The 27,174-nt window shown below is 48.2% G+C and overlaps 12 protein-coding genes across 12 annotated transcripts; 9 read left to right on the forward strand and 3 right to left on the reverse strand.

Moving 5' to 3' along the window:
• Positions 1-514: 514 nt before the first annotated feature.
• Positions 515-1,295, forward strand: I303_102548 (60S ribosomal eL38 domain-containing protein; the record flags this gene model as incomplete). Its single annotated transcript, XM_018405902.1, has 4 exons — positions 515-646; positions 756-816; positions 900-1,079; positions 1,249-1,295. 4 exons carry the CDS (start codon positions 515-517, stop codon positions 1,293-1,295), a joined length of 420 nt encoding a protein of 139 aa, XP_018264396.1.
• Positions 1,296-1,880: 585 nt separating this feature from the next.
• On the forward strand, positions 1,881-3,259 carry I303_102549 (uncharacterized protein; the record flags this gene model as incomplete). Its single annotated transcript, XM_018405903.1, has 5 exons — positions 1,881-1,925; positions 2,081-2,209; positions 2,406-2,711; positions 2,912-3,109; positions 3,209-3,259. 5 exons carry the CDS (start codon positions 1,881-1,883, stop codon positions 3,257-3,259), a joined length of 729 nt encoding a protein of 242 aa, XP_018264397.1.
• Positions 3,260-3,770: 511 nt separating this feature from the next.
• I303_102550 (uncharacterized protein) lies at positions 3,771-4,471 on the forward strand (the record flags this gene model as incomplete). The annotated part of the gene is made up of 2 exons (XM_018405904.1): positions 3,771-3,803; positions 3,875-4,471. 2 exons carry the CDS (start codon positions 3,771-3,773, stop codon positions 4,469-4,471), a joined length of 630 nt encoding a protein of 209 aa, XP_018264398.1.
• A 1,102-nt stretch (positions 4,472-5,573) lies between these two features.
• I303_102551 (uncharacterized protein) lies at positions 5,574-6,214 on the forward strand (the record flags this gene model as incomplete). The annotated part of the gene is made up of 2 exons (XM_018405905.1): positions 5,574-5,762; positions 5,852-6,214. 2 exons carry the CDS (start codon positions 5,574-5,576, stop codon positions 6,212-6,214), a joined length of 552 nt encoding a protein of 183 aa, XP_018264399.1.
• Positions 6,215-6,839: 625 nt separating this feature from the next.
• I303_102552 (uncharacterized protein) lies at positions 6,840-8,118 on the forward strand (the record flags this gene model as incomplete). Its single annotated transcript, XM_018405906.1, has 5 exons — positions 6,840-6,884; positions 7,010-7,138; positions 7,279-7,596; positions 7,742-7,939; positions 8,059-8,118. 5 exons carry the CDS (start codon positions 6,840-6,842, stop codon positions 8,116-8,118), a joined length of 750 nt encoding a protein of 249 aa, XP_018264400.1.
• Positions 8,119-8,482: 364 nt separating this feature from the next.
• On the reverse strand, positions 8,483-8,972 carry I303_102553 (uncharacterized protein; the record flags this gene model as incomplete). The annotated part of the gene is made up of 4 exons (XM_018405907.1): positions 8,483-8,576; positions 8,660-8,740; positions 8,807-8,888; positions 8,939-8,972. 4 exons carry the CDS (start codon positions 8,970-8,972, stop codon positions 8,483-8,485), a joined length of 291 nt encoding a protein of 96 aa, XP_018264401.1.
• Positions 8,973-9,505: 533 nt separating this feature from the next.
• On the forward strand, positions 9,506-11,378 carry I303_102554 (uncharacterized protein; the record flags this gene model as incomplete). Its single annotated transcript, XM_018405908.1, has 7 exons — positions 9,506-9,703; positions 9,783-9,908; positions 9,968-10,075; positions 10,138-10,230; positions 10,305-10,442; positions 10,511-10,631; positions 10,690-11,378. The coding sequence occupies 7 exons, from the start codon at positions 9,506-9,508 to the stop codon at positions 11,376-11,378; spliced, it is 1,473 nt and encodes a 490-aa protein (XP_018264402.1).
• Positions 11,379-12,200: 822 nt separating this feature from the next.
• I303_102555 (uncharacterized protein) lies at positions 12,201-14,388 on the forward strand (the record flags this gene model as incomplete). Its single annotated transcript, XM_065968574.1, has 14 exons — positions 12,201-12,295; positions 12,383-12,511; positions 12,573-12,672; positions 12,753-12,790; positions 12,860-12,930; positions 13,009-13,132; positions 13,198-13,261; positions 13,326-13,361; positions 13,434-13,546; positions 13,619-13,654; positions 13,716-13,820; positions 13,881-13,992; positions 14,064-14,144; positions 14,224-14,388. The coding sequence occupies 14 exons, from the start codon at positions 12,201-12,203 to the stop codon at positions 14,386-14,388; spliced, it is 1,269 nt and encodes a 422-aa protein (XP_065824646.1).
• An 817-nt stretch (positions 14,389-15,205) lies between these two features.
• I303_102556 (uncharacterized protein) lies at positions 15,206-17,164 on the forward strand (the record flags this gene model as incomplete). Its single annotated transcript, XM_065968575.1, has 12 exons — positions 15,206-15,276; positions 15,358-15,594; positions 15,673-15,743; positions 15,829-15,952; positions 16,027-16,090; positions 16,156-16,191; positions 16,246-16,358; positions 16,413-16,448; positions 16,513-16,617; positions 16,680-16,788; positions 16,854-16,922; positions 16,982-17,164. The coding sequence occupies 12 exons, from the start codon at positions 15,206-15,208 to the stop codon at positions 17,162-17,164; spliced, it is 1,218 nt and encodes a 405-aa protein (XP_065824647.1).
• Positions 17,165-17,450: 286 nt separating this feature from the next.
• I303_102557 (uncharacterized protein) lies at positions 17,451-18,028 on the reverse strand (the record flags this gene model as incomplete). The annotated part of the gene is made up of 2 exons (XM_018405911.1): positions 17,451-17,654; positions 17,735-18,028. 2 exons carry the CDS (start codon positions 18,026-18,028, stop codon positions 17,451-17,453), a joined length of 498 nt encoding a protein of 165 aa, XP_018264405.1.
• A 630-nt stretch (positions 18,029-18,658) lies between these two features.
• I303_102558 (uncharacterized protein) lies at positions 18,659-19,296 on the reverse strand (the record flags this gene model as incomplete). The annotated part of the gene is made up of 2 exons (XM_018405912.1): positions 18,659-18,889; positions 18,988-19,296. 2 exons carry the CDS (start codon positions 19,294-19,296, stop codon positions 18,659-18,661), a joined length of 540 nt encoding a protein of 179 aa, XP_018264406.1.
• An 874-nt stretch (positions 19,297-20,170) lies between these two features.
• I303_102559 (uncharacterized protein) lies at positions 20,171-25,636 on the forward strand (the record flags this gene model as incomplete). Its single annotated transcript, XM_018405913.1, has 11 exons — positions 20,171-20,415; positions 20,476-20,617; positions 20,673-21,432; positions 21,486-21,637; positions 21,690-21,789; positions 21,847-22,108; positions 22,160-22,730; positions 22,781-22,843; positions 22,909-23,091; positions 23,147-23,390; positions 23,451-25,636. The coding sequence occupies 11 exons, from the start codon at positions 20,171-20,173 to the stop codon at positions 25,634-25,636; spliced, it is 4,908 nt and encodes a 1,635-aa protein (XP_018264407.1).
• Positions 25,637-27,174: the final 1,538 nt, after the last annotated feature.

Consider the following 27,174-nt stretch of genomic DNA (forward strand, 5'->3'; position numbering starts at 1 on the left):
CGGTAGGAATGTGAGGGCAGAACGGTGGGTAAGGCGCTGGCGCTATGGTGGGTCGGCTTTAAGAGTGGAGGCGTGAATAGTATCAAACAGCTAAAACCCGACAATTTCGATTTGATCTCAAGTTTAATCACACCATACAAGTGCCACATTTCAGACGGCTCCGGGAGTTTTGCTGGGCCACCGTGAGACTAATTCGGCGTTTTCGTTATGGAGTCTGTTAAAATAATTTCTGATTGCCATGCGAGCCATGACCCACTGCCAGTGCTTGCTTGCTTGCTTGGTCGCTGTCGTTGCTGCTGCATCTGTCGCTGCTACCCCTTGCTGTCTCTTCAATTTCAGGTGTCGAGTGTCCTATTCTTCAACCTTCAAAACCCAAGGTCAACTATCAAAATGGTGAGTATGGTCCACCCTTTCCACCTTGCAGACTGCTTGTCCGCTAGAACGCGAGAAAGTCAAGGAGCAAGGAATGAAGGAAATCAGATGACCATGAGGAAGGACGAGATGTGGATCATCGATGGAGGAAACCGTAGCCGAACAGGTCATACCATCAGACGCTGGACTTAGACTTGCAAGGAGCCCTGGCGATAAATTGAATACGGATCAGACCTGGATTGGAGGAGAAATAGCGGTAGTTTTAGGACGTAGGGTAAGGATGAGAAGGCGTTAGATGGTGAAGACGAAGAAGAATGATCTTTGGATATAGACCACACCGCGTCGGAATGCGATAGCTGACATAAAGTGTATCTCATTGACAGCCTCAACAAGTCCGAGACATCAAAAAGTTCCTCGAGATCGCTCGACGAAAGGACGCTACCCGTGAGTTTGGTCTCAGTCTTATTCGAATGCATGATGGAGGTATGAGGATGCTGACGTATTTGTTGATTGTGATGATACAATAGTTGCCCGAATCAAGAAGACAGCCCTCAAAACCCCTACTTCCGCCTCCCTCAAGACCAAAGCCGCCAAGAAGGCTCCTACCCACGTCACAAAGTTCAAGATCAGATGTTCTCGATACCTCTACACCTTGGTCCTTGACGATGCTGAGAAGGCCGAGAAGTTGAAGCAATCCCTTCCCCCTGGTGAGTAGTGTTCGTGTTCCGCAGACCATTCTTATCCTACTCTCTACGTCCTACATTGCCATCTCGACAAGCACAAAATCTCTTCATTGAATCGACCCCCTCTCCAGCGTCGTTCCGCATATTTCACTTTTGCATGTATCAATGCTGATATGTCATTCTCGTTTTGTAGGATTGAAGGTTGAGGACATCTCCAACAAAGCTCCCAAGAAGAAATAGACCACTTTTTTGACCTTGGACACTCACTTATGGGCTTGTAGTTGATCTGGGATAGGATGTTGGGATGCATCCACCCTGTATACCGATACAACAGCAGTCTCGGAATCTATGTCCGTATGGTCCAGATCGCAGTCAACGTCTGAGCTTCTCGGGAATGCGAAGACCATACGTGGCCCGGAGCAGCTTTGGGAATCATTGCGCACTCCGAGAATCAATTGTTTGGCTGTCTGGCACATGCTCAAGCTCTACCGAAGTGTTTATGTTTCTGCAGCATGCTTTCCTGAACTGGTCGTCCACAGATCCAAACCTTGGATCGTAAGCACGCTCTATGCGCAAGAGAAGGCGATCATTTAGTATTCTATTCTATTCGTAATTTGAGCAAGACCGCGCCGAGGCGGATGTCCGCAAAGAGTTGATGTGGAGGTGGTCCGTCCAGGTACTCGTACTCTCCGCAATTGATTAACAATTACAAACCCAAACTCCCAGTCGATCTTCGGTCATCTTATTCCACTTGTATCGATTGATTCATGCCCACATACTCGTAGAGACTCAGAGACACGACACGACCAAAGCACGTCTTAAATGATGAGTGAGAAACAGAAATTTACAGATTATTTACTCGACAAATACGTGGGTACCCCTGCGCCGCGCTGTTCAACTTGACTCACATCTTCTTTCGCTTCGTTTGTTCGTTCTTATTGCGTACCATCGCCGACTCTTGCATCCAATTGTCTTGTCTGAATCATCATACTGCAAAGGTACTCATAGGCTGCTTTCTTTGATAGGCGGGCGACTTCAAAGCCGCTACTACTCACCCGTTCCTCCAAGCCGCTGGAGAAGGTACGATCGCTTCTGAACCGCTTAGAGAATGGTTGAAGCAGGATTACTTGTACGCTTATGTGGGATACATCAAGGTGAGTATCCATGTCTGAGTGTGTTTCCGTCTTTCAATTATCAGAAGTGCGTGTGAGTGAACAGAAGATGCGGGACTTTGTCCACCCTTCGTGGGCTGCCCTTCCATCTACATTCCTTCATACTTCCGCTTGGCCCGTTCATTCCGAGTATCAATCAAGAGAGTCAAGTTGATCAAGCCATCGACCGATCACATAGTTCGCTTCGGCCCTTCTATCGAAAATTCACTTATCCCCAACTTCTTCCTCCCTCTCTCCATCTAATGTCTCGCGATCCGTCGAAGTCCTGGCGTTTTCATTGGCAAACGTGAAGAGAGAAACCGACTTCTTCCTAGCCACAGCCTCCCAATACAAGCTGGGCGTATTCGATGGTTATAACGCCCGGCAAGATCCGTTGTTAGGCGAATACAACGAGATCACTCGAGCATACGTGGATTTCTTGCATGCGATAGGGGGTCTGGGGAGTATCGAGGAGGGTTTGACTCTTCTATGGGGTATGGAGAAGGTAGGTCAGGTCATCTCCAACATCCAATACCCATCGTCATCGTTATCGCGGAACATCACGGTGATCGTCATGTCACCGTCAGTCAACCTGGGAACAAAGTCATTCTTTGGACCGAACTGCAGATCATTGGCTGCATACTGCATACTGCGTTACATGCACGTGGAGTCACAGATATACAGGCTGATGCACGTCCTCCTCAGGCATACTACGAAGCCTGGTCTTTCGCCAAATCACATACCTTCCCGAGCGAGAACCTGACGGAAACGCAGAAAGCGCTGGAACAGTTCATAGACAATTGGACGAACTCCGAGTTCAAGCAATTCGTGGATGGGTGTGCGGAGATTCTGGATGGGTCAAATGTGCAGTTGGGAAGTGATCTAGCTCAGAGGTGTGAAGATGTGAGTCTGCCCCATTCACATTTACGATGTGCGAGCAAGAAGCGATATGTGTCACACGTATAAGGGGTCGCAGAATGGCTGATTGGAGTTTCGTCGTAGGTGTTCAAGAGGACTCTATGGTTAGAACAACGGTTCTGGCCGTCTGTGTAGACGATCTCATCAGGAGAGTCGGCGTCCGAAAGCGGGAAAATTTTAGGAGACTGCCGAGGAAGGATATAAGCCAAAGGAACAGACTACAGCAAGATGCATCGGGCTATCCCGCAAGCCGTATACGTGACACCTGCCTGCTGTGCGGTCTGGGCTGTCTCACAAGGCAACGAGGGATGACGTCGATTACTTCCTTTATACCTATCGTCGAGTGTGAGAATATCAACACAAATCAGAATGGCCTGCGCTAAGATCGCAACAACGGACATGAAGGGATCTTTTGGTATACACGGCAGTGCGAGACGCTCACAATGTATCCATTATAAGTAGGCTGAGAAAGCCTCGCTGTCCCTCTTTGATACTTCAGATATCGATCAACTTGCTTATCCCCAACCCAGTTATCACTTTTCCGAACCGAGCCTAAGACGTATCAGAACCCTGCTTCAGTACACTGACTTGATTCGTACCTGTTTGATCGTAATAAGCTCAGCCACTATCAATGTCCGCCAAAAACATGTCATCCAGGGACACCCGATCTTCGGGAGCAGTGAGTCATCCACATCTGCTGATAACGAGATTGACGCAAAACTGAATCTGGCTTACTGTGCCCCATCTCAGATGACCGATGGTGCGGACGGTGGAGCTCCATTTCCAAAGTGGATAGTGACTATAGATGGTAAGTCCACCATAGTTGGTGGAGGCACTACTAGGACGCCCTCTAGGTGTCAAGGATTGAGCTTCTGGCCCGAACGAACGGGAGTCATTGCCCTCTATCAGGAACATGATGTGGGACTTGTACCCGAATACCTGCCTGATGGCCATGACGGACAAGTGGCATTTGCGGCTGTCACTGTTCGGCGAGTCGGTTCGATCGGGATGCAGAGTCTAATCCCACAATGGGAAGTCACTGTAAATGGCAGAAGTCTCCCAATTGGTGGCGGGACCAGAAGTTACTATACAGATCACCGCGGATTTGCCTTTCGACCCGAGGCAGAGGGAGTCACGGCACTGTACACGGATCATGAGGAAGGACAGGTCGAGCGGCTCCTGGCTGAGGGTGAACATGATGATGTAGCCTTCTGCAGCATCCGAGTCCGTCGAGTTGGTGGTGATCAAATTCCGCATTCGGACGATGGTGATGGGACCGACAGATTGAAGGCAGACGATAGTCAAGTCGAGATGGTATCAGCAGAAGCCCGACCGACTGTGAAGTAGATGGATCATGATTTTCCGAAAGGGACTCGTCGAGATCATTGTAGATTGTCAGAACCCAGATTTGGTACTGTACTATGCACACAGACGAGATGGGTCTCGGGTATGGTCCCCGCCGCACCGGTCGCAACATATTGTTCTGAAGGAGCTTTGTCCTGCTCTTGCCCAGACGAGCTACCTCAGAGCATCCTTTGATCTCCTAGCGTTCGTCATATTTCACTCATAGGAGCGTCATGAGAACATGGAGAATCGAGACCCAGGCAGAAGCAGAAAGATGTGCCAACGGTTGAACTCGTGTTAGGGCGCTAGCACTGTCTTGTCTCTTGTCTCACAAAATTCACCTCCCTCGTGTTTAAAAACCCTTCCCCTGCTGAGAACATCAACACCCGGCATTCGCATCAAGCATCAAGCATCAAGCATCAAGCATCAAGCATCAAGCATCAAGCATCAAGCATCAAGCATCAAGCATCAAACACTTAGAAAAGTCCTCATGATCGACTCTCCTGCAGATTCCGCAATCGTCACTCAGACGCACGGGACGCGCGCCCCTGCGCAATTGACATTATACAGATCTGTGGGTGTCCACAGGGCCGCAGGCGACGAAGAGTCAGCCAAAGCCTACCCACAGCCCACAGCCTTTGAGTTTGACACGAAGTCAAGCGTGAGTATCCTTGATGAAGAGAAGTGGACGTGCGGTGAGGCGGTTCAAAAAGCATATGTCACCTTTACCCGGCCTGCTTTGGGAAGAGAGCACACTCGGACCTTAGAGTGGGGTAATACGTTCTCTCTCAAAGGCGAGACCATCTCAGTGGGGATTCCGCTTGGCGCTAAGGAGAAGAGAGTGAGCTTCCTGATTGAGGATTGAAATAATCGTTCTCACCTCGAGGAGCTGATGTCTCAATGCTGATCTCTACTCGTCTATCACTGGGGTGAGGGGTAGACATCCATGGGACACGGACCGGGGAGGGCAGCCTCATGTTCAGTCACGATCAAACACAAAGACCATAGAACGGGGCATCGCGAGATACATACCGTTGTTTCAAATGACAATGACGAGACGCAGATTGGCTCCTTCCGCTTCAGATTGTCAGACCTAGGAGTAACGATGGCTAGGAAAGAGCTCTTCCTCGGGAGAACAGCCCTTCTTGGCGGCTCTTATACGTACGATCAAGGTACTTCTGGGTTCAGTGATTCGGACAATCCCCAAATAGAAGTTGAGAGTATAGTCTATATCAAGCCTGGTTTCGGAGTAGTCGATCGATCAACAAGGGAATCGCTGGAGGTCTTAGAACACGTCAGTCGCTCCCCTTTTACAAGCAATCTGCTTCTCTCGTCTAATGTTGGTGCGGAACGAGTGCGTCGCTGACATTGAGATACCGGTAGGATCTAACACTTACCATTACGAATGACGAAGGGATGAGCGACACCATTTCTTGGACTCCTCGAGACACTCACAGCCACTCGAGGGATGGCATCATTTTCACCCCTGCATATGATCGGATCTTGGCGACAGACGCTCAGCAAAACTCGATAGAGATCACAGTCAACCAGCCTTGGGCAGCACCTGGTTTCACTGCTTCTGTTGGAACGGAGCTTCAGGCTAAGACTCGCCTACCCAGAGAAATTGCGGTGATACGAAGCGATAAGACGGTGCGGGGAGCAGTGCATCTATGGGACACTTCGACAGGTCAGTTCATGCCGATCGAGGAAGATCAGATCAGATCTGTTCCATGTACTTCGAATTAGACCTTATCATGTCAGCCTCGTTTGCATCTTCTTCGCATATATTGACAAGATGCTTGGTCGCGGCTCAAAATGGAGGATCCGCTCGTAGCATGACTTAATGGATTGTCTAGTTTGATGGTCAAACCCATCGTTACTCGTAGGCGCGTATCGTACGGTATTTTGTCGATGCATCCTGTATGATCGTTCCTTGAGTCCTGACAACAAGTCAAAGACGAGATCATATACACACTAACATATCCCGAAAGTTTGGAATGACAGTCGTAGTAATATCTCGAATAGGCTCGCGCTCGAGCAATTATGAGAAGCTCAGCTCAAGGTTCCCCAAAATGCATAACATCAAGCGGACTCCCGCTCAACGGCGCTCGAGGCAAAGTAATGCCGGTCCGAAAAAGAGATCTGATAACTGTATCCTGAACCCTGATTAAGGAAATTGTCCGATTGTAAATCCGCAGAATCTTGGTAACGCTCCCAATGAAGAGGACTTTGTGAAAGCGATTGGAAAACCCGCTTCAGCTGCTCATGCATACAGTACAAGGCACTTGTGCTCTAACCGCCTATCTGCGTACTTCATCTTTGACCAAACATCATTGCTTCTAGTACATCTAAGCGAACGAAATAAGACACCATGACCAATAAGCAGAAATTCACCGATTATCTCCTTGAGAAATACGTGCGTCAAAAGTACTGTACACAGTCCGGCGCCATCTACTATGATGCTGTTCACTCCCACACTCCGCATCTCCTCCATGCTGTGTCCCATCATGACTTGATACTGATTATCGCAAATCCTCGCAGGCAGACGACTTCAAGCTTGCTACGCAGCATCAGTTTCTCAAACAATCAGGAGAAGGATCGATCGATTCTGGTGTACTGAAAGAATGGTTGAAGCAGGATTACTTGTTCGCATATGAGGGAGGTATCAAGGTGGGTGTCCATCCATATATTTATGATTTTCTGTCCATATACGACAGTTCCAAATCGCTATTTATGGTTCGCAATGGTCATCCGGTATATTCAGTCTCACTCGCACTCTCACGAGCTAACTTCGATATGATTCGATTCAGTACACCGCTGCCCTTCTCGCCAAAATCTCTCTATCGCCATCAAACAACCATATCCGCCCATTCCCCGCTTCGGATCTAGTCCCCATTCTGGGATGGTCAGCTACCAACCTCCTCAGAGAAACAGACTGGTTCCTCTCTGTAGCGAAGGAACACGAATTGGAAGTGTTCAATGCTGAAACCCGTGAAAAAGAGTTGGACAGATACGGGCTTTTAGGCGAATATAGTCCGATAACAAGGGGTTATATCGATTATCTCCAAGTGATCGGGGCGTTGGGTAGTATCGAAGAAGGCATGCTTGTGCTTTGGGCAAGTGAGAAGGTGAGTTTGCTCGCAACTGGCTTCCAGCATATTTATCATTATATCATTAAATACCAGTCATCAATCACTTCGATGGGGGAAAACCACCTGAAATTCTCGGTCAATGATGATGAATCACACTAATCTTGCTTTGCTACCCGACCAGATATACAACTCAGCATGGCTGTACGCCAAGACCTTCTCTCAAGCCAATACGTCCTCCAATGAGACTCAAAAAGCATTAGTCAAGTTCGTGCAGAACTGGACAACACCTAAATTTACGGACTTCGTGGAGAGATGCGAGAACGCTTTGAACAAGTTTGAGCTTGAGCTGGGCAGTGAAGCTGCTGAGAGGTGTGAGAAGGTAAGTTGAGCCTATTCATATCCACTCAACTTGTGCATCATGTCCGCAAATCCGCTTTCTTCCCCGCGTTTTTAATTCCGACCATGCAGGCAGACGACTAGCTGATATCTTTGTCGCAGGCTTTCAAGGCTATCTTGTGGTATGAGCAGCGATTCTGGCCTGACGTAAAGGCTAATTAGTCACCCGTGTATACATGGATTCTAGAGGGGTTGAAAGGTTGACCGGAGAACGTAAATCGTGAAGATCTTGTCTGCGAGAATCAAATAGAATGTCATGCATGTACATGCTGGGTTAAGTAGTACAGTACAAGCCGTCATGCGATATGCCAAGATGAAATACAGTCGAAAGCAAAGGAAAGGAAAGCTGGGAGAGGGCACAGGCATGTCGCTGTTGAAAGAGATTATATGGTGAGGTGACGTTTTGCAGAGGGGAAATCAACTGAACGAGCGTTGAGCGATGAAGCTGTCCGACAGAGTGCATCAGGAGGGACAAGCTGGGATTTCGGTATCTCGAGGACGGGGAAATGCTATTTCCAGCTACAGCTCAGAAATCGATCTTCGCATCTGATTTGACGCTTTGGTTGGAGCCTGACGAAGCGAGTTGCGAGAGTTGACTGGCCAATAAGACTGGTTTCCCCCTATAAGAACAGATATATCAGCGACTGATCAAGCTGAATGTGAAACACGAGGGAATCAGCAGGTCGAGCGAAACGTGACTCACTTTCCGAAATGCTTCTGCTTAGCTCCGCTCAACTTAGCGGAACATGGCGATAGCACATTGTCTGTTGGAGAAACAATCGAGCTATCCAGCATTTCCATTGCTAATTAGCCCTTCATCTCTTGCGTGGTATAGTGAACGCCGACATACGCTGGTCCCCCTCTCGATCCACCGAGTAGTCCTTTCTTCTGTAAGAACGAAGGCGGTTGAGGCTGAGTGGTGGTGGGTTGAGCTGAATTTACTGTCAGCTTATCTTCTTATTAAAAAGCGGAAATGACTTACCTTTAGATTGTTGGAGTATACCGTTAGATGACATCTTGACTTGTCCGATTGGTCTTAGGACGAATTCGACTTACTGAGTGTTGTATGGGCAAGTGGACGTCGATGAAAAACGATGCGACGATTATAGCTGGTATGTTCAGTTGTATGCGGTAAAGAAGGAAGAAGAATGGGTTTGACGAAAAGAAGGAAAGGAAACCAAAGGCAGGCGCGTCCATTGGGAGTGAGTGGATTGTTGACACCTAAAATGGAGGTGTCATTTAGCTTTTCCTGTGGTGAGGGTGGAGATTAAATGAATGGCCGAGGAATGCCGGTTGAACGCGAACGAGGAAATACGACATGACGATCTCCAAAATAATGTTCACGAAATGACTTGCATATTGAACAGCAACAGGAAGCAGTCTTCTCTCTAGTGTGTCAGCATCAGGATTTACAAAACAGCCAGTACAGGATACAGAACTGCTGGTGAAACTCCAAGAAGGACTGCATTGAACTTACGATGTCGATATAACGCTTGTACACTCCAATCGATTCAAGTGATCCCAATCAACCCTTCCTAGTCTCTCCACCATGTCGAATCCTCCACTACCGCCTGCTCTGGCCCCTATACCGCCTTCCACGTCCTCGTGGACATTCACACAAGGCTTCATACTAGGTCAAGCATCTTTCCTCGTGATCATACTGCTGTTCGTGCGATATGTGGTATTTTCTCCTTCGGAGGAACTAGACACGGAAGGATGGAGGCAGAAAAGAGCGGAGAAAGCCAAGGTATGTCAGCCAATTGGCCGTCATTACTTCATACCTAAATCGCGAACCCGTCGACTGACGTTAATTTCACTCATTGCAGAAGGCTCTTCTGTCAACGACTTCTGTCCCGCCGCCCCCGCCGGCGCAACTGCTGCAGAAAACGAATTACGAGATGGCTACTCATGCTGCAGAATCGACAGATTGGGTGAATGTATTGCTAGCACAGGTAAATTCAGCTCATACCCTCACTTCTGTCGCGAGCACTGCTGAACATTTTGTTTGTAGGTACTGCAAGGGTATAGAAACGACCTCCTGTCAGCGAATGGAGAGGAAGGAGCGAGACAACGTATAGAGAAATGGTTAAATCCCGTGGGCTCGAATCTAAGCTGGCTAGTAAGTGTCTCATTGGGCTTACTGATTGTATAAGATGTCAGGCTGATGAGTATAAACCGTAGGATCCGATAGAGGTTACTTCGTTATCTTTGGGGAAAGCGTATCCTTTATTGTCCAATGCTAGGATACGGCCTGCGGATGGTCAAGGAAGAATCGTACGTCAATGTTTTAATCAAGATATCAGCCTTCGATTCACACGAACAGTGTGCTGACAGAGAACTGGCTTTAGCGAGCAGAAATAGATGTAGATTATCTAGACTCGATATCCCTTTCCCTTTCCACCGCCGTGTTAGTGAATTTTCCAAGACCCAGATTTGCGGTATTACCGGTATCTTTAGGTGTAGAGCTGGTCTCGATAGGCGGTACCGTCAGTCAGCTTAAACTTAGACTCGCATTCGTCTCGTGTAGCTGATCGTGAAGTGACGTCATGACTAGTTGAGTGTTCAATTGCATCAACCAATAGAAGAAAGGCAGCATATCCACGTCAGTCTGTTGCCCGATTTCCACCTCAATCTGAAAATCACCAGTCTACTAGGCAGTAGGGCAAAACTTCAAGGTTAGTCATTTGCGCTCGCGATTTCCTTTACCCGGGTGATAGCTGATTTGGTATATAGATATACCCAAACTCGAGCAACTCATATTATCTCGACTCCGCTCAGTCATTCAAGACAGATTCGTCTATCCTGCTCATCTGTCTCTTGCTCTTCCTCGCATCCTCTCACCCTCCGTATCTCCAACACCGGTACTGAACGACCTGGGCGAATCAGCAGTCAATGCCATGAGCGAGGCCATGTCACAGGGTATCTCGAGAATGGTCAACGATATGATGGGTCCGGTATTACCTTCCGATATGGGCTCAACCACAGTGGACGATAACGAGACTGATACCGATCATGACCTTTTCGACCCTGTGGATGAAGAAGCCATGATGAGAGCCCGAGCCATGGATAGGGAAGAAGGGTTATCCACCCCGACTATACCTGGCGGACTGGGTGGTGGTCGGAAGAAATCAATACCTATTCCTGCTAATCTTGCTTCTTCAACTTCGGGCTCAATCGAAAGGCCCAGAAGTACACGCCCACCCTACTTATCTACGCAAACTCGCCCGACAACACCCTCGATCACTTCATCGTATAGACAAAACCCAGTAGGCGAATCTGCGAACGGCAATAAGGAGAACCAATTCAGATTCAGGGGTCAATTTGCTTCGAACCCGCCAACACCTGGAATAGGGGACAGAAAGGACGGGTTGGGTGTCATGGAGGGCGGACGTAAGCTGGGAGTGCTGAACTCCAGAGCCTAGTGAATTGTATATCACATGCAGATGCAGATGCAGTGCAAGGTCATGATAACAATGATGACGTTTACTAGTGACTAAAAGGCTGTATCCGAGCAGGTGTTTGACATCTGATTTAGATTCCTTTAAAGTGTATAAAATTGCGTGTGTATATTATACACAATCAAGAAGCTGATTGTGGGTCAAGACTGGATCGAGCACATGCCTTAGCGTAATTGCAGATACATTGTGGCCCCTTTCAGGTAAGTAGCTTGATTCATCGGTGTGAAATGTTGGTGTATCGAAGGGGTACATATGCCCCATTTCTCTTAAGCATTACAATCAAAATGGGCAACAAGCCTTTCATCGCTGCTGATCGTCGATCTTCGGCTCTTCAACGGGATCCGAGCTCACATCAAAATTAATCAACACCGATCAATCAGGTACAATCAATCAAGGGTGATTCGAACTCATTTGATCTTTCGGCGAAAATTCCGATGCGAAACAAACCAATCCCGTTTGCTTGGACCACATCGCTGTGAACCCTGGCCATGATATCTTATTCTGCTAGATTGCAGCCTAGCCGAATATGCATGATTGTAGTCTGTGTCCTCAATGTCCCATAGGCTTATTTGATCGGCGTTGAAGGGTGCGACGTCATGTAATCCGTATCTTGGTTATAAGGTATAAAGCCTCGAAGGAGTTTATCAAGATGCGATCAAAACTTGTATCTAACTTGCCATTGTTGACTTTCGCGCACCCAAACCAAAAGTTTGAACTGCAGACCAAAACCTCGCATGCAGGCGTCGAGTAAATCGTGATCACTTGATGACACCCGACATCACACAAATGGCCTCCAGGATGCTACTGAGCCGCGGTGTAGCAGACGCAGCGAGGATGATCGAGATTGGCGGACCGATTTCAGGTGGTCCAATAATGCTAGAGTGAGTCCAGCGAAAAGAGCATAAACTAGATGTCTTCATGTTGGAGCGTATTTTTGAGTTCGTGTACTGATGTATAGCGCATGGTAGACTAGCAGCATCTATACTGGAGGATCCGTCCAATACGACTGCGATATCTCAGGAAGATCTACTAGAAGCGGGATTGAAGGAGTTGATCGGACCGCATAATGGATTGTTCATGGGACCCATACTCATCGGGTGAGCCGAATGTGCGAAGCTGGAATCTACGCTGACCTTGGGATGCGTGGGCTCCGCGCAGCTTCCGGACGGATATATTCTTAGCAGGAATCATGCTGAAACAATTGACTTTGTGGTGGAAATATGCGAGAGAAGATCGGTTGTTCATCAAGATTATCATAGTGAGCGGAATCCCCCACCCACCATAGATTGTCCTGTCTCTTTATCTTTAAGTGGTTCCTTACCTCCTCGACACGTTTAGGCATGGTGTACTGTTTTTGGCATTATAGGGACGATCTTGTAAGTGGGATCCTCGATTTCGCATAGCGAGTAGGGGCTACAGCAAGCTGAAACCGATCGGCGACGCAGCAATCTGGCATTCTGTTTCCATATCTTCGTATACAATTACGGTAGATACACCACTCTCACCGAGCCACAATGCAAGTCAAATCCTACTTCAACAACCACACGGTACAGATGGGATGTGAAGGCTGACCAGTATTTGTCATGTGAATTAGGGAGTAGTTGGCTGGGCTTGATTTCGCCACTCACTTCCGCAGGAGTCCAGTTGTTTTATTGCGATAGGGCGTACAAGCTATCCGGAAGAAACAAGGTTCTGGCCTTGACGATCTTATCAGCTATGTGAGGCAATCCTTACCTGGACTGTCGCACAAGCAGACATGATACTCATGTGACGTTGGGTGCAGATTGCTTTCCGTGATCGGGGGAATAGGCAGTAAGATAACGACAGTCAGCAATGCTGATCCCTCGGTAAGTGCCGACCTTCATCCATCACCACATAGCGGTCCGCTGAATGCTATTGCCCTATACGTAGAAAGCAAGACTAGCGACCACGTTCATATATCTATTGGTGGGTAGCTCCTTTCTTGTCTGCCCGCTGGACGACACAGGGTGACCAAATGATGATAACGCCATGCGTTAGACCGCTGGAGCAATGGTGGCGGACTTTATCATCACAGCAGCTATATTGTGGTGCTTAGCAAGATCCAAATCAGGCTGGAACGTGACTGACAAAGTCGTGAGTAAGCTCCTTGCGTAAGTATCATATATCTAGCTGACAGCAGAGCCTGGCAACGATTCCGTACCGAGCTAATTCTTTGAGTGTAGCATTTCAGCCGAAAGTCAATTACCGCCGACGTTACTGTAAGATGCCCTTTCAATTGAGGAGCAGACATTCATCTGACTCTGTTCATGTCCGGTGAAGGGCTATGGTGTTCCTCATCATATTCGCGTACAAGACGACAAAAGCAGCTGCAAACCCGACCCAGGTGGTCATTGACGTCACCTCAAACTTGACGATATTCTTCATGTACGTATTCGCGTTTTCTTTCAAGCGCCTCTCCGTTGCGAAAGCTGACCATTTGGATAGGATGGTGATCCCGAAGACCTACATTGTGGGATTCATAGCGGTTCTCAACGCTAGAACTGCACTTCGAGCGGTGTTCACCTCCTCGCACGAAGCCTCGTCCGGTAGGAGAAAGGTAATTTGGCTTTCTCTTAGCATTCTCACGACAATGAATTCACAATTGATTCGTGAGGCTGGACCTTACAGCAAACGACTGATTTCCCGCTGAGTGTGAGACGAGGCGGCGAATCTAGAGGTGTGCGGATTACTACAGAGACCTATACCAAGGTACGCTAACGAGCTTCACACCTTTCGGGCATTGGGATTTGTTCCATTGGCGAGACAGCTAATGTGGGAATTTTCTTAGAACGAGCCTACGAGTCCTGTCAAAGCTTTCAGTTCGCATCTAGCAGCCTTTAGCGAAGGTCGGGTACAGCTAGACGATGAAGAGAGTTTAAGGCGGATCGGCGGGAGCGGAAGTGAGGCGGGCTCGAAAACCGGGTTGACCTGGATTGAACCCTCACGAGATTAAGCGGAAACGGCTACTGTACTTCTCTCTAAGGGCGATTGCCTGCCAGTCCTCGGAGTGACTTGCGTATTTCTCATGGCGAAATTGGCTGTGCATGTGAATTCTGTGAGGTAGAAAATCTATTTATCGGCCAAGAGGGAGCATGCGTAACCCACATGCATCGATACGACGATATTCTCGGCTCGATCTTCGGCCTTTGGGTTCTACCAATTGCTTGCGGGACATGATGAGCTTGTGAAAGACAGGAACCTCCGAATTGTCCTCATACCCTAACGCACAGACCGTATTAATTCCCAGTTGCGAAGTTTCGCAAGGATCCACAACGACGATGCCTGAGTGGCAAGTGGCACAGACCTTCTCTTGATCTCTTGGTTTCCGAGACTTGGTGGCTTATTTTACTCACCTCAGAAAGCCTTCATCAGCTACTCAAAATCTGACTTACCGAACAACCCTATAGCCACCCACTGACGCATGGACCACAATTTACATACTCAGGTACCGGAGGATGTCGCCCCTCCGCTGGTCTAGTGGGTTATTCGTGATCGTCGCACTTCGTAGCCAGGAACCAAGGTTGTTCCAGAAGGTGTGTATTCCGTACCTGCCTTTTATCCGTGTTGGAGTGATTGGATCAGATGTTGAAGTATGTTTCTCATTGAGAGATACCGCACATCCATGGTGAATATAAAAGAAAGACGATGGACATGATTTCTTCCTCATTCTGCTCGCTTTTTACATCGCCGGCCTGTTTGTGTGTATGTGTCGTATACACTGATTGTTCATTGACCTTTTTCGCCATTGGTTCATTAAGCACCTCTACAGCATGAGCATGATCACTGTTGGAAATACGCTTGTATGGGGTGATCCCACTTGCGGTGGACCTCATTTTTTACAGTACGTCGCCCCAACACATTTCTGCTCTCGGCGTTTGTTGCGAGCTTTGATGACAGTCGAATGGCTCACGTCTCTTTATAGACTAGCATCCAACGATACTTCGACTGATGCCGTAGAAGAAGGTCTCAAGGCAATATTGAAACCGCATACGGGCTTATACCTCGGTCCAGTCATGATTGGCTACATAGCCGACATGGTACTTTTCGGAGTAATGATTGTGCAGATGGGGAAATGGTTATCTTACGCTACGGAGGATCGGTGGTTCATCAAGATTATTGTTGGGTGGTGCGCTCTTTTCGGTACGATTGCATCAGTCTTGTAAGTACAATACTCCTCTCATCATCCTCATACTTTCTCCTATCTCAGTGGACTGACCAGTGACTTTGACGTGGGCAGTAATCTGGCATATGTCCACCATCTATTCGTAAACAATTTTGGGACGTACGGGACTTTTGCCAGTGCAGATTGTGAGTCCCTTTCAATTGACTTATCGCCCCATCTTTGCAGCGAGATGGAGTCGGAGGTATGGAAAGGCTGAGTGACTGCACTTAGGGAGTTCGTGGCTTGGTATAATCGCTCCACTGACTTCTGCGGGAGTTCAGACGTTCTATTGCGATCGAGCGTATAAGCTGTCCGGCAAGAATATGTTTCTAGGTAGTATCATTATGCTGTTCATGTAGGTCCATGACTTCGTTTAGCTGTGCTCCTTGATACCTGGCTCGGTCGGACTTATCATTGATGCACGCACAGCATCACATCCGTCGTAGGTGGCATCGGAAGTAAGATTACTTCTGTGACTACCACTGAAGCTTCCGTGAGTTCTCTCCCGTGACCAACAAGACGACCAAAGTTTTGCTTATCCGATGAATATGTATCAAGAACGTTACTACCGCCACTATCTTCATCTACCTATATGTGAGTCAATTTCGAGCATTGGTCGGGGGACTCGCTTACTGAGTCGGATTGCAGACCGGAGGAGCGATGGCGGCGGACTTCATCATCACCACTTCCATCATGTGGTGTCTCTCTCGGTCAAAATCCGGTTTCATCCAGACTGATCAACTTGTCAATAAGCTTTTGGCGTAAGTGCAACAGCGCCTCAACACTTGTTGATTGCTGACACACTTTCCACGTAGCATATCCGCCGAAACCCAACTTCCTCCGACGTTGATGTGAGTCTGTTATTATCCGAAATGCATCAGGCAGCTGCACAGGATTTGACATAACAATGCTCAGGGCCATATCGTTCTTAATCATTTTCGCGTACAAAACAACTAAAGCCAACGCACATCCTGGCGAGATGGTGATCGACGTCACATCCAACCTTACCGGTTTTTTCATGTGAATGACCATGCCTAGTCTGAACCTCACTCCAGGTGCTAATTTGAGGGCATCTATGATAGGATGACGATGCCTAAGACCTATGTTGTTGGGTTCCTGGCGGTATTGAACTCTCGAGTCAGCTTAAAGGTGGTGATGAGCTCTAAAGACGCCTCTAGCCACAATTGGAAGGTAAGTGTTGCCATCGCTACAATCAGTTGGAGGAAGGGCTATCAGCTGACTCTGTCTGTCGACAGGCAAACACATATCAATTGAGAACCAGACCGATCGCAAACGTGAAAGTTACCACAGAGACCTATGTCCAAGTGAGTCACTCGGCCATACGAATCACCTAGACATATAGCTGAGCATCATGAGGCTTCAGGCGGACAAGTATGATCCAAAAACTCGAAGAGTGGCCCGAGAAGCTGGATACACGACTAACACGATCCCGGAAGAGTCCGACATAGATCTAGAATCGCTGGAAAAGGACAGCTATTTTACCACTCCACATACCTCGAAGACCGGATTGACTCTAGACGAGGCGTTGAGAGATTCACGGGTGTGATTGCGAGAGGTGATCGACCTTGATGTTCATGGCAGCAAGGCTTGGATGCATACCTTATCACATATGAGTTCATGCATTATCATCTGGATCACTTCTGGAAATCTTGTGCGTTGTGTTGGCCAAAGCGACGCGAATATTGGGTTACGAGTCAATTGAGCGAGCTACCAAGAAACGAAAGAGATGAACATGAAAGCTGCTTCTCTCTTATGTGGCTGCAGATACTGCACATACATACTATAAGCTTCAGCTGCTCTTGCCATTACCATGTACCAACAACTAACATTGTTCAGATGATTCCGCTTTTATGATCGTAATCAAAGAACGGCATCTTATCACAATCGCCTCCAATACAGTTACTGTCCTTTTCGAAACATCCGAATGCCACTACGTCTGGAGCCAAGGTGGTCTGCACGTTTGTCCACGGCGCTTTCTTGTTCAGCTGGAACGTTTGTTGTCCTTTGAACTTGGAAGTATTGATCCTGGCTTTGCACTACAATACCCATCATACCATGATCATCAGCTATCGAAATCCTTGATTCACCCACGTTGGGAAAGGGAGGATGGACGTACTTTGATGTGCCAATTCACTGTAGAACCATTATCCTCGAACCAATCCCACCATACTACTTTCTCACTTAATTTGTCTTTGCCCAAATCCTTCAACATCTGTTCTGACCAGTACAAAGCTAGAGGCTGGTTGGCGCCGGCGTTCTTGCTCGTATCCTCATCCGGGACAAGCCTGGTGAGATCAGGTGGAATGATACCTACTACTGCTTTGCCCTCGTCGTCCCGCTGGATGACGCCGGCTCGCACGGTGAGAAGGGTGAACGCGAATGTGAGAAGGGCGGAGCTGCTGATCAACATGGTTCAGGACGAAAATGGCTACGTCCGAAAGGGAACAAGCTATCAATGGTGAGGTATAAGTTACTGTACGCAGTTCGGAGTGTGGCGCGTGCTGTATATGTGATATGTCGAGTATCAGATGATATGCGTGCTGCGCGTGGGTGAGTGAGATACAGATGAATGTGAGAGCACTGAATCACTGGCATGAATAGCTTTGTATCAATTCTCATGTATACAGTCATGGCAAGTCTTTGCACACAGCCCCTGGTAACCTGACAATGAGCTGACACAAATGGAGTCTAAACTATCTCTCCTTAATTACTACCTGATCGACGTTTCGACATCACTCCTTGAACAGCTGATTGTTATTCAGGGAGTCCTGGGAAATGAGATCAACGACAGATCACCGATAATATGAAAGGAAGCCGCTGATGGCTGAGCAGCATTATACCTGGACTGAGTCTTTCGTCATCATACGAAGTGGAAGCAGAGCCGAATGCTGCCATCCATCTGCGAGGCGTAATGACCAACATCTGGAAGCCATGCGCGTGATGACCGAAGACAATCAACCCATCGCATACAGTACTGCACATCGCACATCCCGTAGCATTGAGTACGATCGTACAAGCTGTCTGGTATGTTACAGGGCATCTACACGACTCCCTTGAAGTTCCCATTATCCTCAAATCCCGGTTTCCTCGAGAGGCATTCTTTGTGAGCGCCATCAACAATACACTTCGCCTCGTCAGGCGGACAGCTGATGTGGATATTCGGGACTTTCAAGACTTCTCCACTGGTGAGGGTCACAGCCGGCTCGCCCTCATTGGTGTGCATTTGATATTTGGCTGTTCCTCTGAAGGTTCTCGGCACTTCCACGTAGCACTGTCAACAGTGTCCATAGGTGGAGGAAGTACATGTATGTATGTCAGCTCCACTGCCCTAAGCAATGATGAAATGGAGAACGAAAAAGCCCCACTTACAGTCAACCTAGCCAGCTGTTCCTGTGAATGAAAATCTGTGTCCTTCTTGAAAAGATCACAATAGAAAGTTTGGGTGTAGCTATCACCGGTATCCTGGGATCCAGCGGGAGATTTCCGAGTGAAGTCGAACGTGGTCTCTTGACCATCCACAGCCACTTGGGAAACATCGTTCTCGTGGGTTAATCGAGTGGTGGGAGCGGTAGTAAGCTTGACGATACTCACTTCGCGCTTTGACAGATGGAGTGGCGATGCTACAGCAGTTGCTGTCCAGAGGAGGAGTGCAGAGAGGATCGTAGATCGTAGAAACATCATGTAGTCGTTAAACGTTGGGAAAAACTTATCAAGTGACGCTGGGTGGATGAATGAACACAGCAGACGAGTGACAGCGATTGTTTCTCGCCGACGTGGTTCTCCAAGCATTACAAAGTAGACTTTATATACTTGCAAATCTCAAATGGAGGTCGAGTGGCAGGTGGTAAGACCTCTTTCAGATCAAGGGCCGCGATAGATTGGGATGCATTTCCCCTCAATCTGGTCTTCCCCTTGTCGATCCCCATTGATCAATCGCTCAATCCATCAATCAATCAGGTGAAAACTCGGTCCAGTGCATAGGACGCCGGCTCGTGAGTCGCTTGTTCCTTTCTGATGCCCAGTCATTCAACTGGGCTCTGTATGCCCGGTCTACCGCCTGAACCAACGAACTCCCCTTGCCGTTTGAGCGATGTAATGCGTTTGCTTGCCTCATGTTCTTCTCCGAAAGATCTGTAGACAGCTTCAGATCTCATCTGTAGGCCAGTAATTCATGTCGATACTATGGTGTCTGTCTGCCCACATAGATGAAGGAATGCTTACAGCATGTATATCACTGTACTGGACGTCCTGGAAATCGGAATCGAAGAAAGGAGCAACGCCACCTGGTAGACACGTGTTTGTGGTGATGACCACGTGTCGAGTTCTAGCCTGGTCTGTTTGCCGCTCATCAAGCTGAGTCTTACGAGTCCATCTCTTGTTACTTACTCCGATGATAACCCAAAATATACTCCGAAATCAATTTTTCCAGCTAGACAGCTCATCGCAGAATCATGCCCAAAAGTCCCTCGTGATCGACCTTCCCCAGCCAAGAAAGCAAACTCGGTCTCGCGTGAAATACGCTTCATAGATTCCCCTCGTCACCTCGTAAACAATGTCGTCGCCCGAAATCGGTGATCAAATCATCGTGACCCTTCCTGCTCAGCCAACTCTCCCTTCGCCCTCTAGAACCTCACCCAGACGCCAACGATCCGAAGCTGGTCCATCTTCGCGGCGAGGAGTCAGGTTATCGGACGCAGACGCACAGATGAACGGAACAAAAGACCACGTCTCAGACGAAGTGCCTAAAGTGGAGGTGAAGACGGAGGAAAGACGAACTTATATACAACCTGATCACTTGTGAGTATCGCCAGCCTCTCTCTTTCCCCTACGAAGTGATGAAGCTCACGAGGATTTCAGCTACCCCACCACGAATCATCCCAATCAGGCGGCTTTCGCTCGCAGCATACCGAAAAATGCAGATGGGTTTCTTTCTCCTGAAGATGATCCTCAAGCTTTGAGGGGTATACCCGTTTTCAAGCCCACAATGGAAGAATTCCAAGTAAGCGGCTTCTTTCTGATGCAACATTCCAGGACACTAATTGCGATGCATGTAGGACTTCGAAGGTTACGCAACTGCTACAACGGCTTGGGGGCAATACTCTGGTATAGTCAAGATAATACCGCCGGAAGAATGGAAATCGTCACTACCTCCGATACCAAAGTCAACCTTGTCTCGTCGTACCATAAATACGCCAATACAGCAGAACTTTCTCGGGGCATCCGGGCTGTTCAAGGTAGCCAATGTACCCAAGAATAAGAACCGGCCGTTGAGTATGAAGGAATGGTTCGATAAGTGTCATGATAAGAAGTTTGCTGGAATAGGACCCAAGGATGTTGGGAAGACGTTGAACAGGGACTCGAAAGAAGCTATCGAGTGGAGAGCTAGAAAGGTGGCTGAGATGAAGCAAGCCAAAGAAGAGAAGAGGCGGAAGAATGCGGACAGGAAGGCGAGGAAAGAAGCTGCCGCCTTGAGCCAGACCACACAGAACGCCGACGAATCAACACATGCCGTCAATGCTGATGCATCGAACGATGATGTCAAGGAGGATGTGCAAACCAATGTGCCCCCTCTCGACCCATCTAGTACTTCAAGTCATTCATCCCCTGAACCAGCTCATCCGACCACGCCTAAAACGGAATCGGAGGAGGAAGAAGTAGAGCCGTGGTACAAGACTTTTGAGCCCGCGAAGGATTGGCTGCCGAAAGACACCAGTCCTGCTGACTATACACCGGAAACATGTGATGCGTTGGAGAGGCATCTATGGAAGAATCTGGGTTTGGGCGAACCAAGTTGGTACGGAGCCGACATGGAAGGTGAGTAGCTTTGTGCGCTCATTGTAGATGGTCGCGCTGAACAGGCATTTCAGGATCACTGTTCGTCGACGAAAAGACACCTTGGAATGTTGCACATTTGCCTAATCTGCTGAATCGTTGGGATTTGCGTCACTTGCCGGGAGTCAATACCCCTTATTTATACTTTGGGATGTGGGGTGCTTCCTTCGCTTGGCACGTTGAGGATGTGAGTACTTCAACTTCTATAGTGTAAGTCCTCTCACTGACATTGCGAGTAGATGGATTTGTTCTCAATCAATTATATACATTTTGGTGCACCGAAATACTGGTATGCTGTTCCTCAATTGCAAGCGGAGAAATTCGAGCGGATCTTACAAGGTTAGTCCCCTCGACCCACTACGACCTCGATCGCCCTACTGACTCCTCTCTGTGTAGGCTATTTCCCCGAAGAGTCCCGGCATTGCGATCAATACCTTAGACACAAGGCTTTCGCCGTCTCGCCTCACCGATTGGCCAACGATGGAGTGCATGTCAATATGCTTGTGCACAATCAAGGGGAATTTGTCATCACCTATCCTCGAGGATATCATGCGGGGTTCAATATGGGTTTCAACTGTGCTGAGAGTGTCAACTTCGCTCTGGACAGCTGGGTCGAGCTTGGTAGAAGGGCAAAAGCTTGTCAATGTGTAACGCACAGGTCAGTCTTACGAAATCGTGTCAACATGCAACGCTGACGGCGATCTGGTAGCGTTCATATTGACGTAGATGAAATGATTGCGAAGGAGGAAAAGAGGCTGAATGGCGAGCAAGAATTGCTTGACGCTATCAAGGAAGAAAGGCAGAACAAAAGACCTCGTAAGCGACCAACCGCTGAACAAGCCGAAACCCCCCGCAAGAAGGTCAAGCGTCAAGATGGAGTCATTCTTGAGGAAGAAGAGGCCCCAGCTGGCTCGGAGATGGGAGCGGAGGATGAAATCGTTGTCAACGTACCAAAAGCTCCAGTAATGAGGAAGCGAAAACCTAAATCAGTGATCGATCTTTCCCCAACTCGGCCGAAACTCAAACCGGCTATCGTGAAAGAAAACCCCTTCTACCCGTGTTTATTCTGTCCGTCCCTTACCGCTGAAGGCCTCTTGCCTGTACTTGAACCCACTGAATACATCAGGAACATATGGAAACCTCGAACGGAACAGATTTGCATACATCACCAGTGCGCGCTTGCAATGCCTGGAGTAGGAATAGAAGATAGGGAAGTTGACGGGAAGCTGGGTCCTGTCGTAGTCGGACTCGAGAACATCGAGTCGGCTAGATGGGGATTAGTGAGTTGCCTTACACTACTCGAGCTGAAGGGAAGCTGAGATCGCGATAGAAATGCGCCGCTTGTCTAGATAAGCGCTTAGCAAAATCGGGGGCGAAAATACAATGCACCAAGGTGAGCTGATCTCGTCCTTGGACATCGACGGAATCGCTTATCAGGGTTGACTTTGTGCGACATAGGGCAAATGTCCTAGGGCCTACCATGTCTCATGTGCACAGGCTCATGATGGTGCCTCACTCAAGATTTGGGAAGTTGAGATTCCTGTCGTGACAGAGGAAGCCAACGAGCTTCCGGCCAACGGACAACCGGTCACTATGATCAAGGATATCAAGGTTGAGTTACTGTGTCCACAACACAACCCAGTGAGTGTACTGTCCTGGATGTTGCAAGCCTGCAGAAGCTGACGCTTCGTACCAGGATATGAAAGCTCAATTGGAAGCTAAAAAAGCCGAGAAGTCAATGCAGAAGATCCTGGCAATCCCCTTCGGATCTAAAGTCAAAATCAGGGCTAGAAGCGGAGAATTATTGGAGCTCACTCTCAATGAGATTAGGGTAGCTACTCGGGAGATACTCGTTGAGGACAATGTTGGGCAGAAGGCAGTGTATCCGTGGACCAGCATCGATTTCCGGCCTGCAGTGGTCAAAACGGAGAACGAATACGGTGAGTGCATTGACGGATGTATTCGACCCTTCTTCTCGACTGATACAGTCTTTCTGTCAGCTCGGGTTCATACGCACACCCGAAAGACCTCCGAACACACACCAACTACCTCATTGCCAAGTGTTCTGCAGCCTTCTGGCGCTGTATCGGCTCGAGCCCCTGCCCGGCTTGTGCTACATCCGCCCAAACCCCCGAAAGAGAATGCGACAGTCCCTTCACTGCCCGCGTCAGTTAGCTGGGCTCAGCACGCGCCTTTACGGCTTGATCAAATGCTCAATCCTCGGGATGACACTCCGTCGCGAGTAGTGTTATGTGACGATCCTCGAACGACGCAATCTGGGATGAACGATCGGTCTTTTCGTCGACACTCGCATCATCAGGCTCCGCTTCCAGGCTATCATACATCAGCGCACCCGAGTAACAACCCAAAATTTGACAACGGGAATATCATGACTGCTTATCATCATCTTCCTGTTCCCATTCACTACCCATCGCCAACGACTCATGTCACTCCATACGATTCTAGAGATCCATACAACCGCCCACTGCCTCCTCTCGAGCGGACTCATCACTCCTCCCAACCATCTTACAGGCCTGAGAACCGACGATCGAGCTTGACGGATCGACCACCGCCGTTTACCATGTCGAACAAATATCAAGTACCTCAGCCATCTGCTCCGTACATAATGCCTCCCTTCTACGTATCGTCAACGAGTCGTGCAGCGCCATCTCAAACGTCCAACGGGCCGTACTCTACAGCGCCTGCCTCATCTTTGAACGGACGGACAATTTATAACGGCTCCTCAGGTTCAAGTCAGGCCGATGGCTTTGTCACTAGCGCACTCACAGCCAACGGCGTCGGAATGATCGACCTTGGCCTGCAGCGTATGCAGACTCTCATGCAATACCTTCGACCCCTTGCCGTTCCTGCTATACACCTTGCCGGGACAAACGGCAAAGGTTCGGTCTCAGCTATTCTCGAGTCATGTCTGATGGCCGCAGGAATGAATGTCGGCCGATACAACTCGCCCCATCTTATCGAGGCCCGAGACGCTATCCGAATCAATGGTCAACCACCTTCGCAACAAGTCTACATGGACGCCATGAACACGGTGCAAGACATCAACCATCGTGCTCATATAGAAGCGACAACCTTTGAGGTTGCCACCGCGGCCGCTTACCAAATCCTCAACGCCATGCAACCTCCTTTAGACGTCATGATAATTGAGTGCGGTATGGGTGGACTCCGGGATGCTACCAATGTCATTCCAGATCAAATCAGATTGATCTCTGGCCTGACTAGTGTAGGACTGGACCATACATCGTTCCTCGGTGATACTGTGCATGCCATCGCTTCCGAAAAGGCTGAGATTGTTTCACCTGGTGGAGCTTTGATAGTCGGACCTCAAGTTTACCAAGATGCGGTTGTAGCTGCTCAAGCAATAACATCGCGAAAAAACGCTACCATGGTACAAGCGATCCGCGCGGAAGAGATCCCTCGACCATCACAACCGATGTCGCTCAGGCCATTCAGTCCCCCTCAACCTCGATTAATTCGAACCTTCTTGCCAGATTTCAGCGGGAAGAGAAAATCTTCGAATACGATGCCTAGTCTAGACAGTGAATTGAACCTTGGAGGGGATCATCAGCTGGATAATCTTTCTTTGGCTTTGACGATCTTACATACTCTTCGCTCAGATGCTCGGTCAATACAACTTCAATCCAAACTCACCGGTCTGACTGACCGAACACTGCAATTGGGCGTGAAGAGGACGGAATGGGCGGGCCGATGTTCGTGGTTGACTTATAAAGGATTACCGCTCTTAGTTGACGGGTCGCATAACAGCGATTCAGCGGGCAAACTCAGAAGCTATATAGATGGATTGCAATTTACTTCGACATCAGAACCGAAGTTGAGGTTTCTAATTACCTTATCGGCAAGTCCTGGGAAATCGATCGAGTGTGTTCTTGGCCCATTACTTAGAAAAGGAGACGAAGTGGTCTGTCTGGAATTTAGTACGCCGATAGAAGGCATGCCTTGGATCAAATCACACCCTCTGCCAAGTATCGCTGAGGCAGCGAAGACTCTCGTTGGTGGGAAAAACGTGCTCATCGGTGGAGGAGGAGTAGAAGGTCTCAGGAGTGCTTTAGATAGTTTGGTAGATAAACATGGGGAAGATAGGTTGAACGTGGTTTGTGGAAGTTTATACGGAGTAGCGGATGTTTATCGATTGCTTTGTCCTTGATTTTATGGCTTTCTGGTTCCTGGAATCTGATCTGCAAGATTTTGTATCTCTTTTCGTTAGCGGTAGTAATGTAGTCGTAACATGCTGAATAAATCTGTCTTCTGCTAAGGCTAGAGTGATCTTATGTATTTTGTCATTATAGCAGTTTCGATAATTCGGATTCGACCTTTTCTTCAGGAGTTCAGCACGAGTATGCAGTAGTAAGGGATAGAATGATCGCCACAAAACCCTTACCCCGCTTTATTAGAATATTCTCCGCCCGTCTTTTTACCCTTTCTTTCGCCGTTCTCCCCGCGTTCAGGAACGACTAGTGACTTTGTAATTGGATGACGATTTTTCACTTTACTGAACCCTGTTGTTTGTTCCTTGTCTTTCTGTATGGTGGGCATGATCCGCCACCGGTTGAGAAGGCTAAGAACTCGGCGGTACCTTTCAAGAGAGCAGATACCTAACGCCTAGACCGTTTTCCGTTTTCACTGCTCTGGCCTGGTCACTAGTCACTTGTGGGTCATATGATCAAACGAAGTTTTTGGGTTTCGGCGGTCGATACGATCAATTCCAGCGACTTAGTAGTAGGTCCATGCGCAACTTTATAACACTACACGGCCAGAGTTGCTTCAGAACACACTTTGTGGGGAACGGGTTGAAGGGTTCCAATGCGATCTTCATCTTCAGGGAATGACTGGGTCGTACCAAAGGATTAAAGGGCTAAAGGGTACGGTGATTTATGTTTGTACCTAAGGGTACTCTCCCACACATACACACACAGACAATCAATGCATGTACGAGTAAAGGATGTTATCAGTAGTGTCATTGTTATCTGAGGTCTCATGACATGCTATTGTATCCTTTGGGATTGATTCCAGGAGCAAAAGCATAAGTGAGTGACAACTCTGGTTATAGAGACAATAAAAAAGCTGCAGCTATATCCCAAGAAGCATACATCTTGATCTAGACTCGAGCGAAAAAGACGATATCATAAAGCAGACGGAACAAATACCGCCGAATCATCAGATCTGGAACTGGAAATCCCACGAATTAATCGTCATTTTAATCTCGTTATCAATACGTACACACAGTACATACTCGTACTCACCCTTTTCCCCTGTGCGACTTGGATCGTCAGAAGAAGCACGCTGGGCACAAGGAGCACACCATATCATACCATATCATACCATAGCGAATCAATACATGCGAAGCAAGTCTTCCGACCATTGTTTCAATCGTCTTATTCAATAACACATCGACAAAATCAACGCTCTTTCGATTCGCTTTGTACGATTATCACAACTCAACGCAGTCAAAGTCCTCCAACAGCGTGTCGTACGCTGCTCACGGAACGACTGCACCCGACCGTTTTATCGGCTCTAGTGAAATTCGGGCTGAAGCAAGTGAATAAGACAGAAGAATGGAAAGTTCCAATTATCTGAATTGAAGTTAGAAGATCGTCTTCAGCATCGTCATACGGAGAACCTTAACATAGTGAAACGAATACCCGACAAAAGCATACTCATAGCTCACACGCTCATACGCTCACA

Source organism: Kwoniella dejecticola, chromosome 3, assembly GCF_000512565.2.
Source record: "Kwoniella dejecticola CBS 10117 chromosome 3, complete sequence".
NCBI classification, from domain to species: Eukaryota; Fungi; Basidiomycota; class Tremellomycetes; order Tremellales; family Cryptococcaceae; genus Kwoniella; species Kwoniella dejecticola.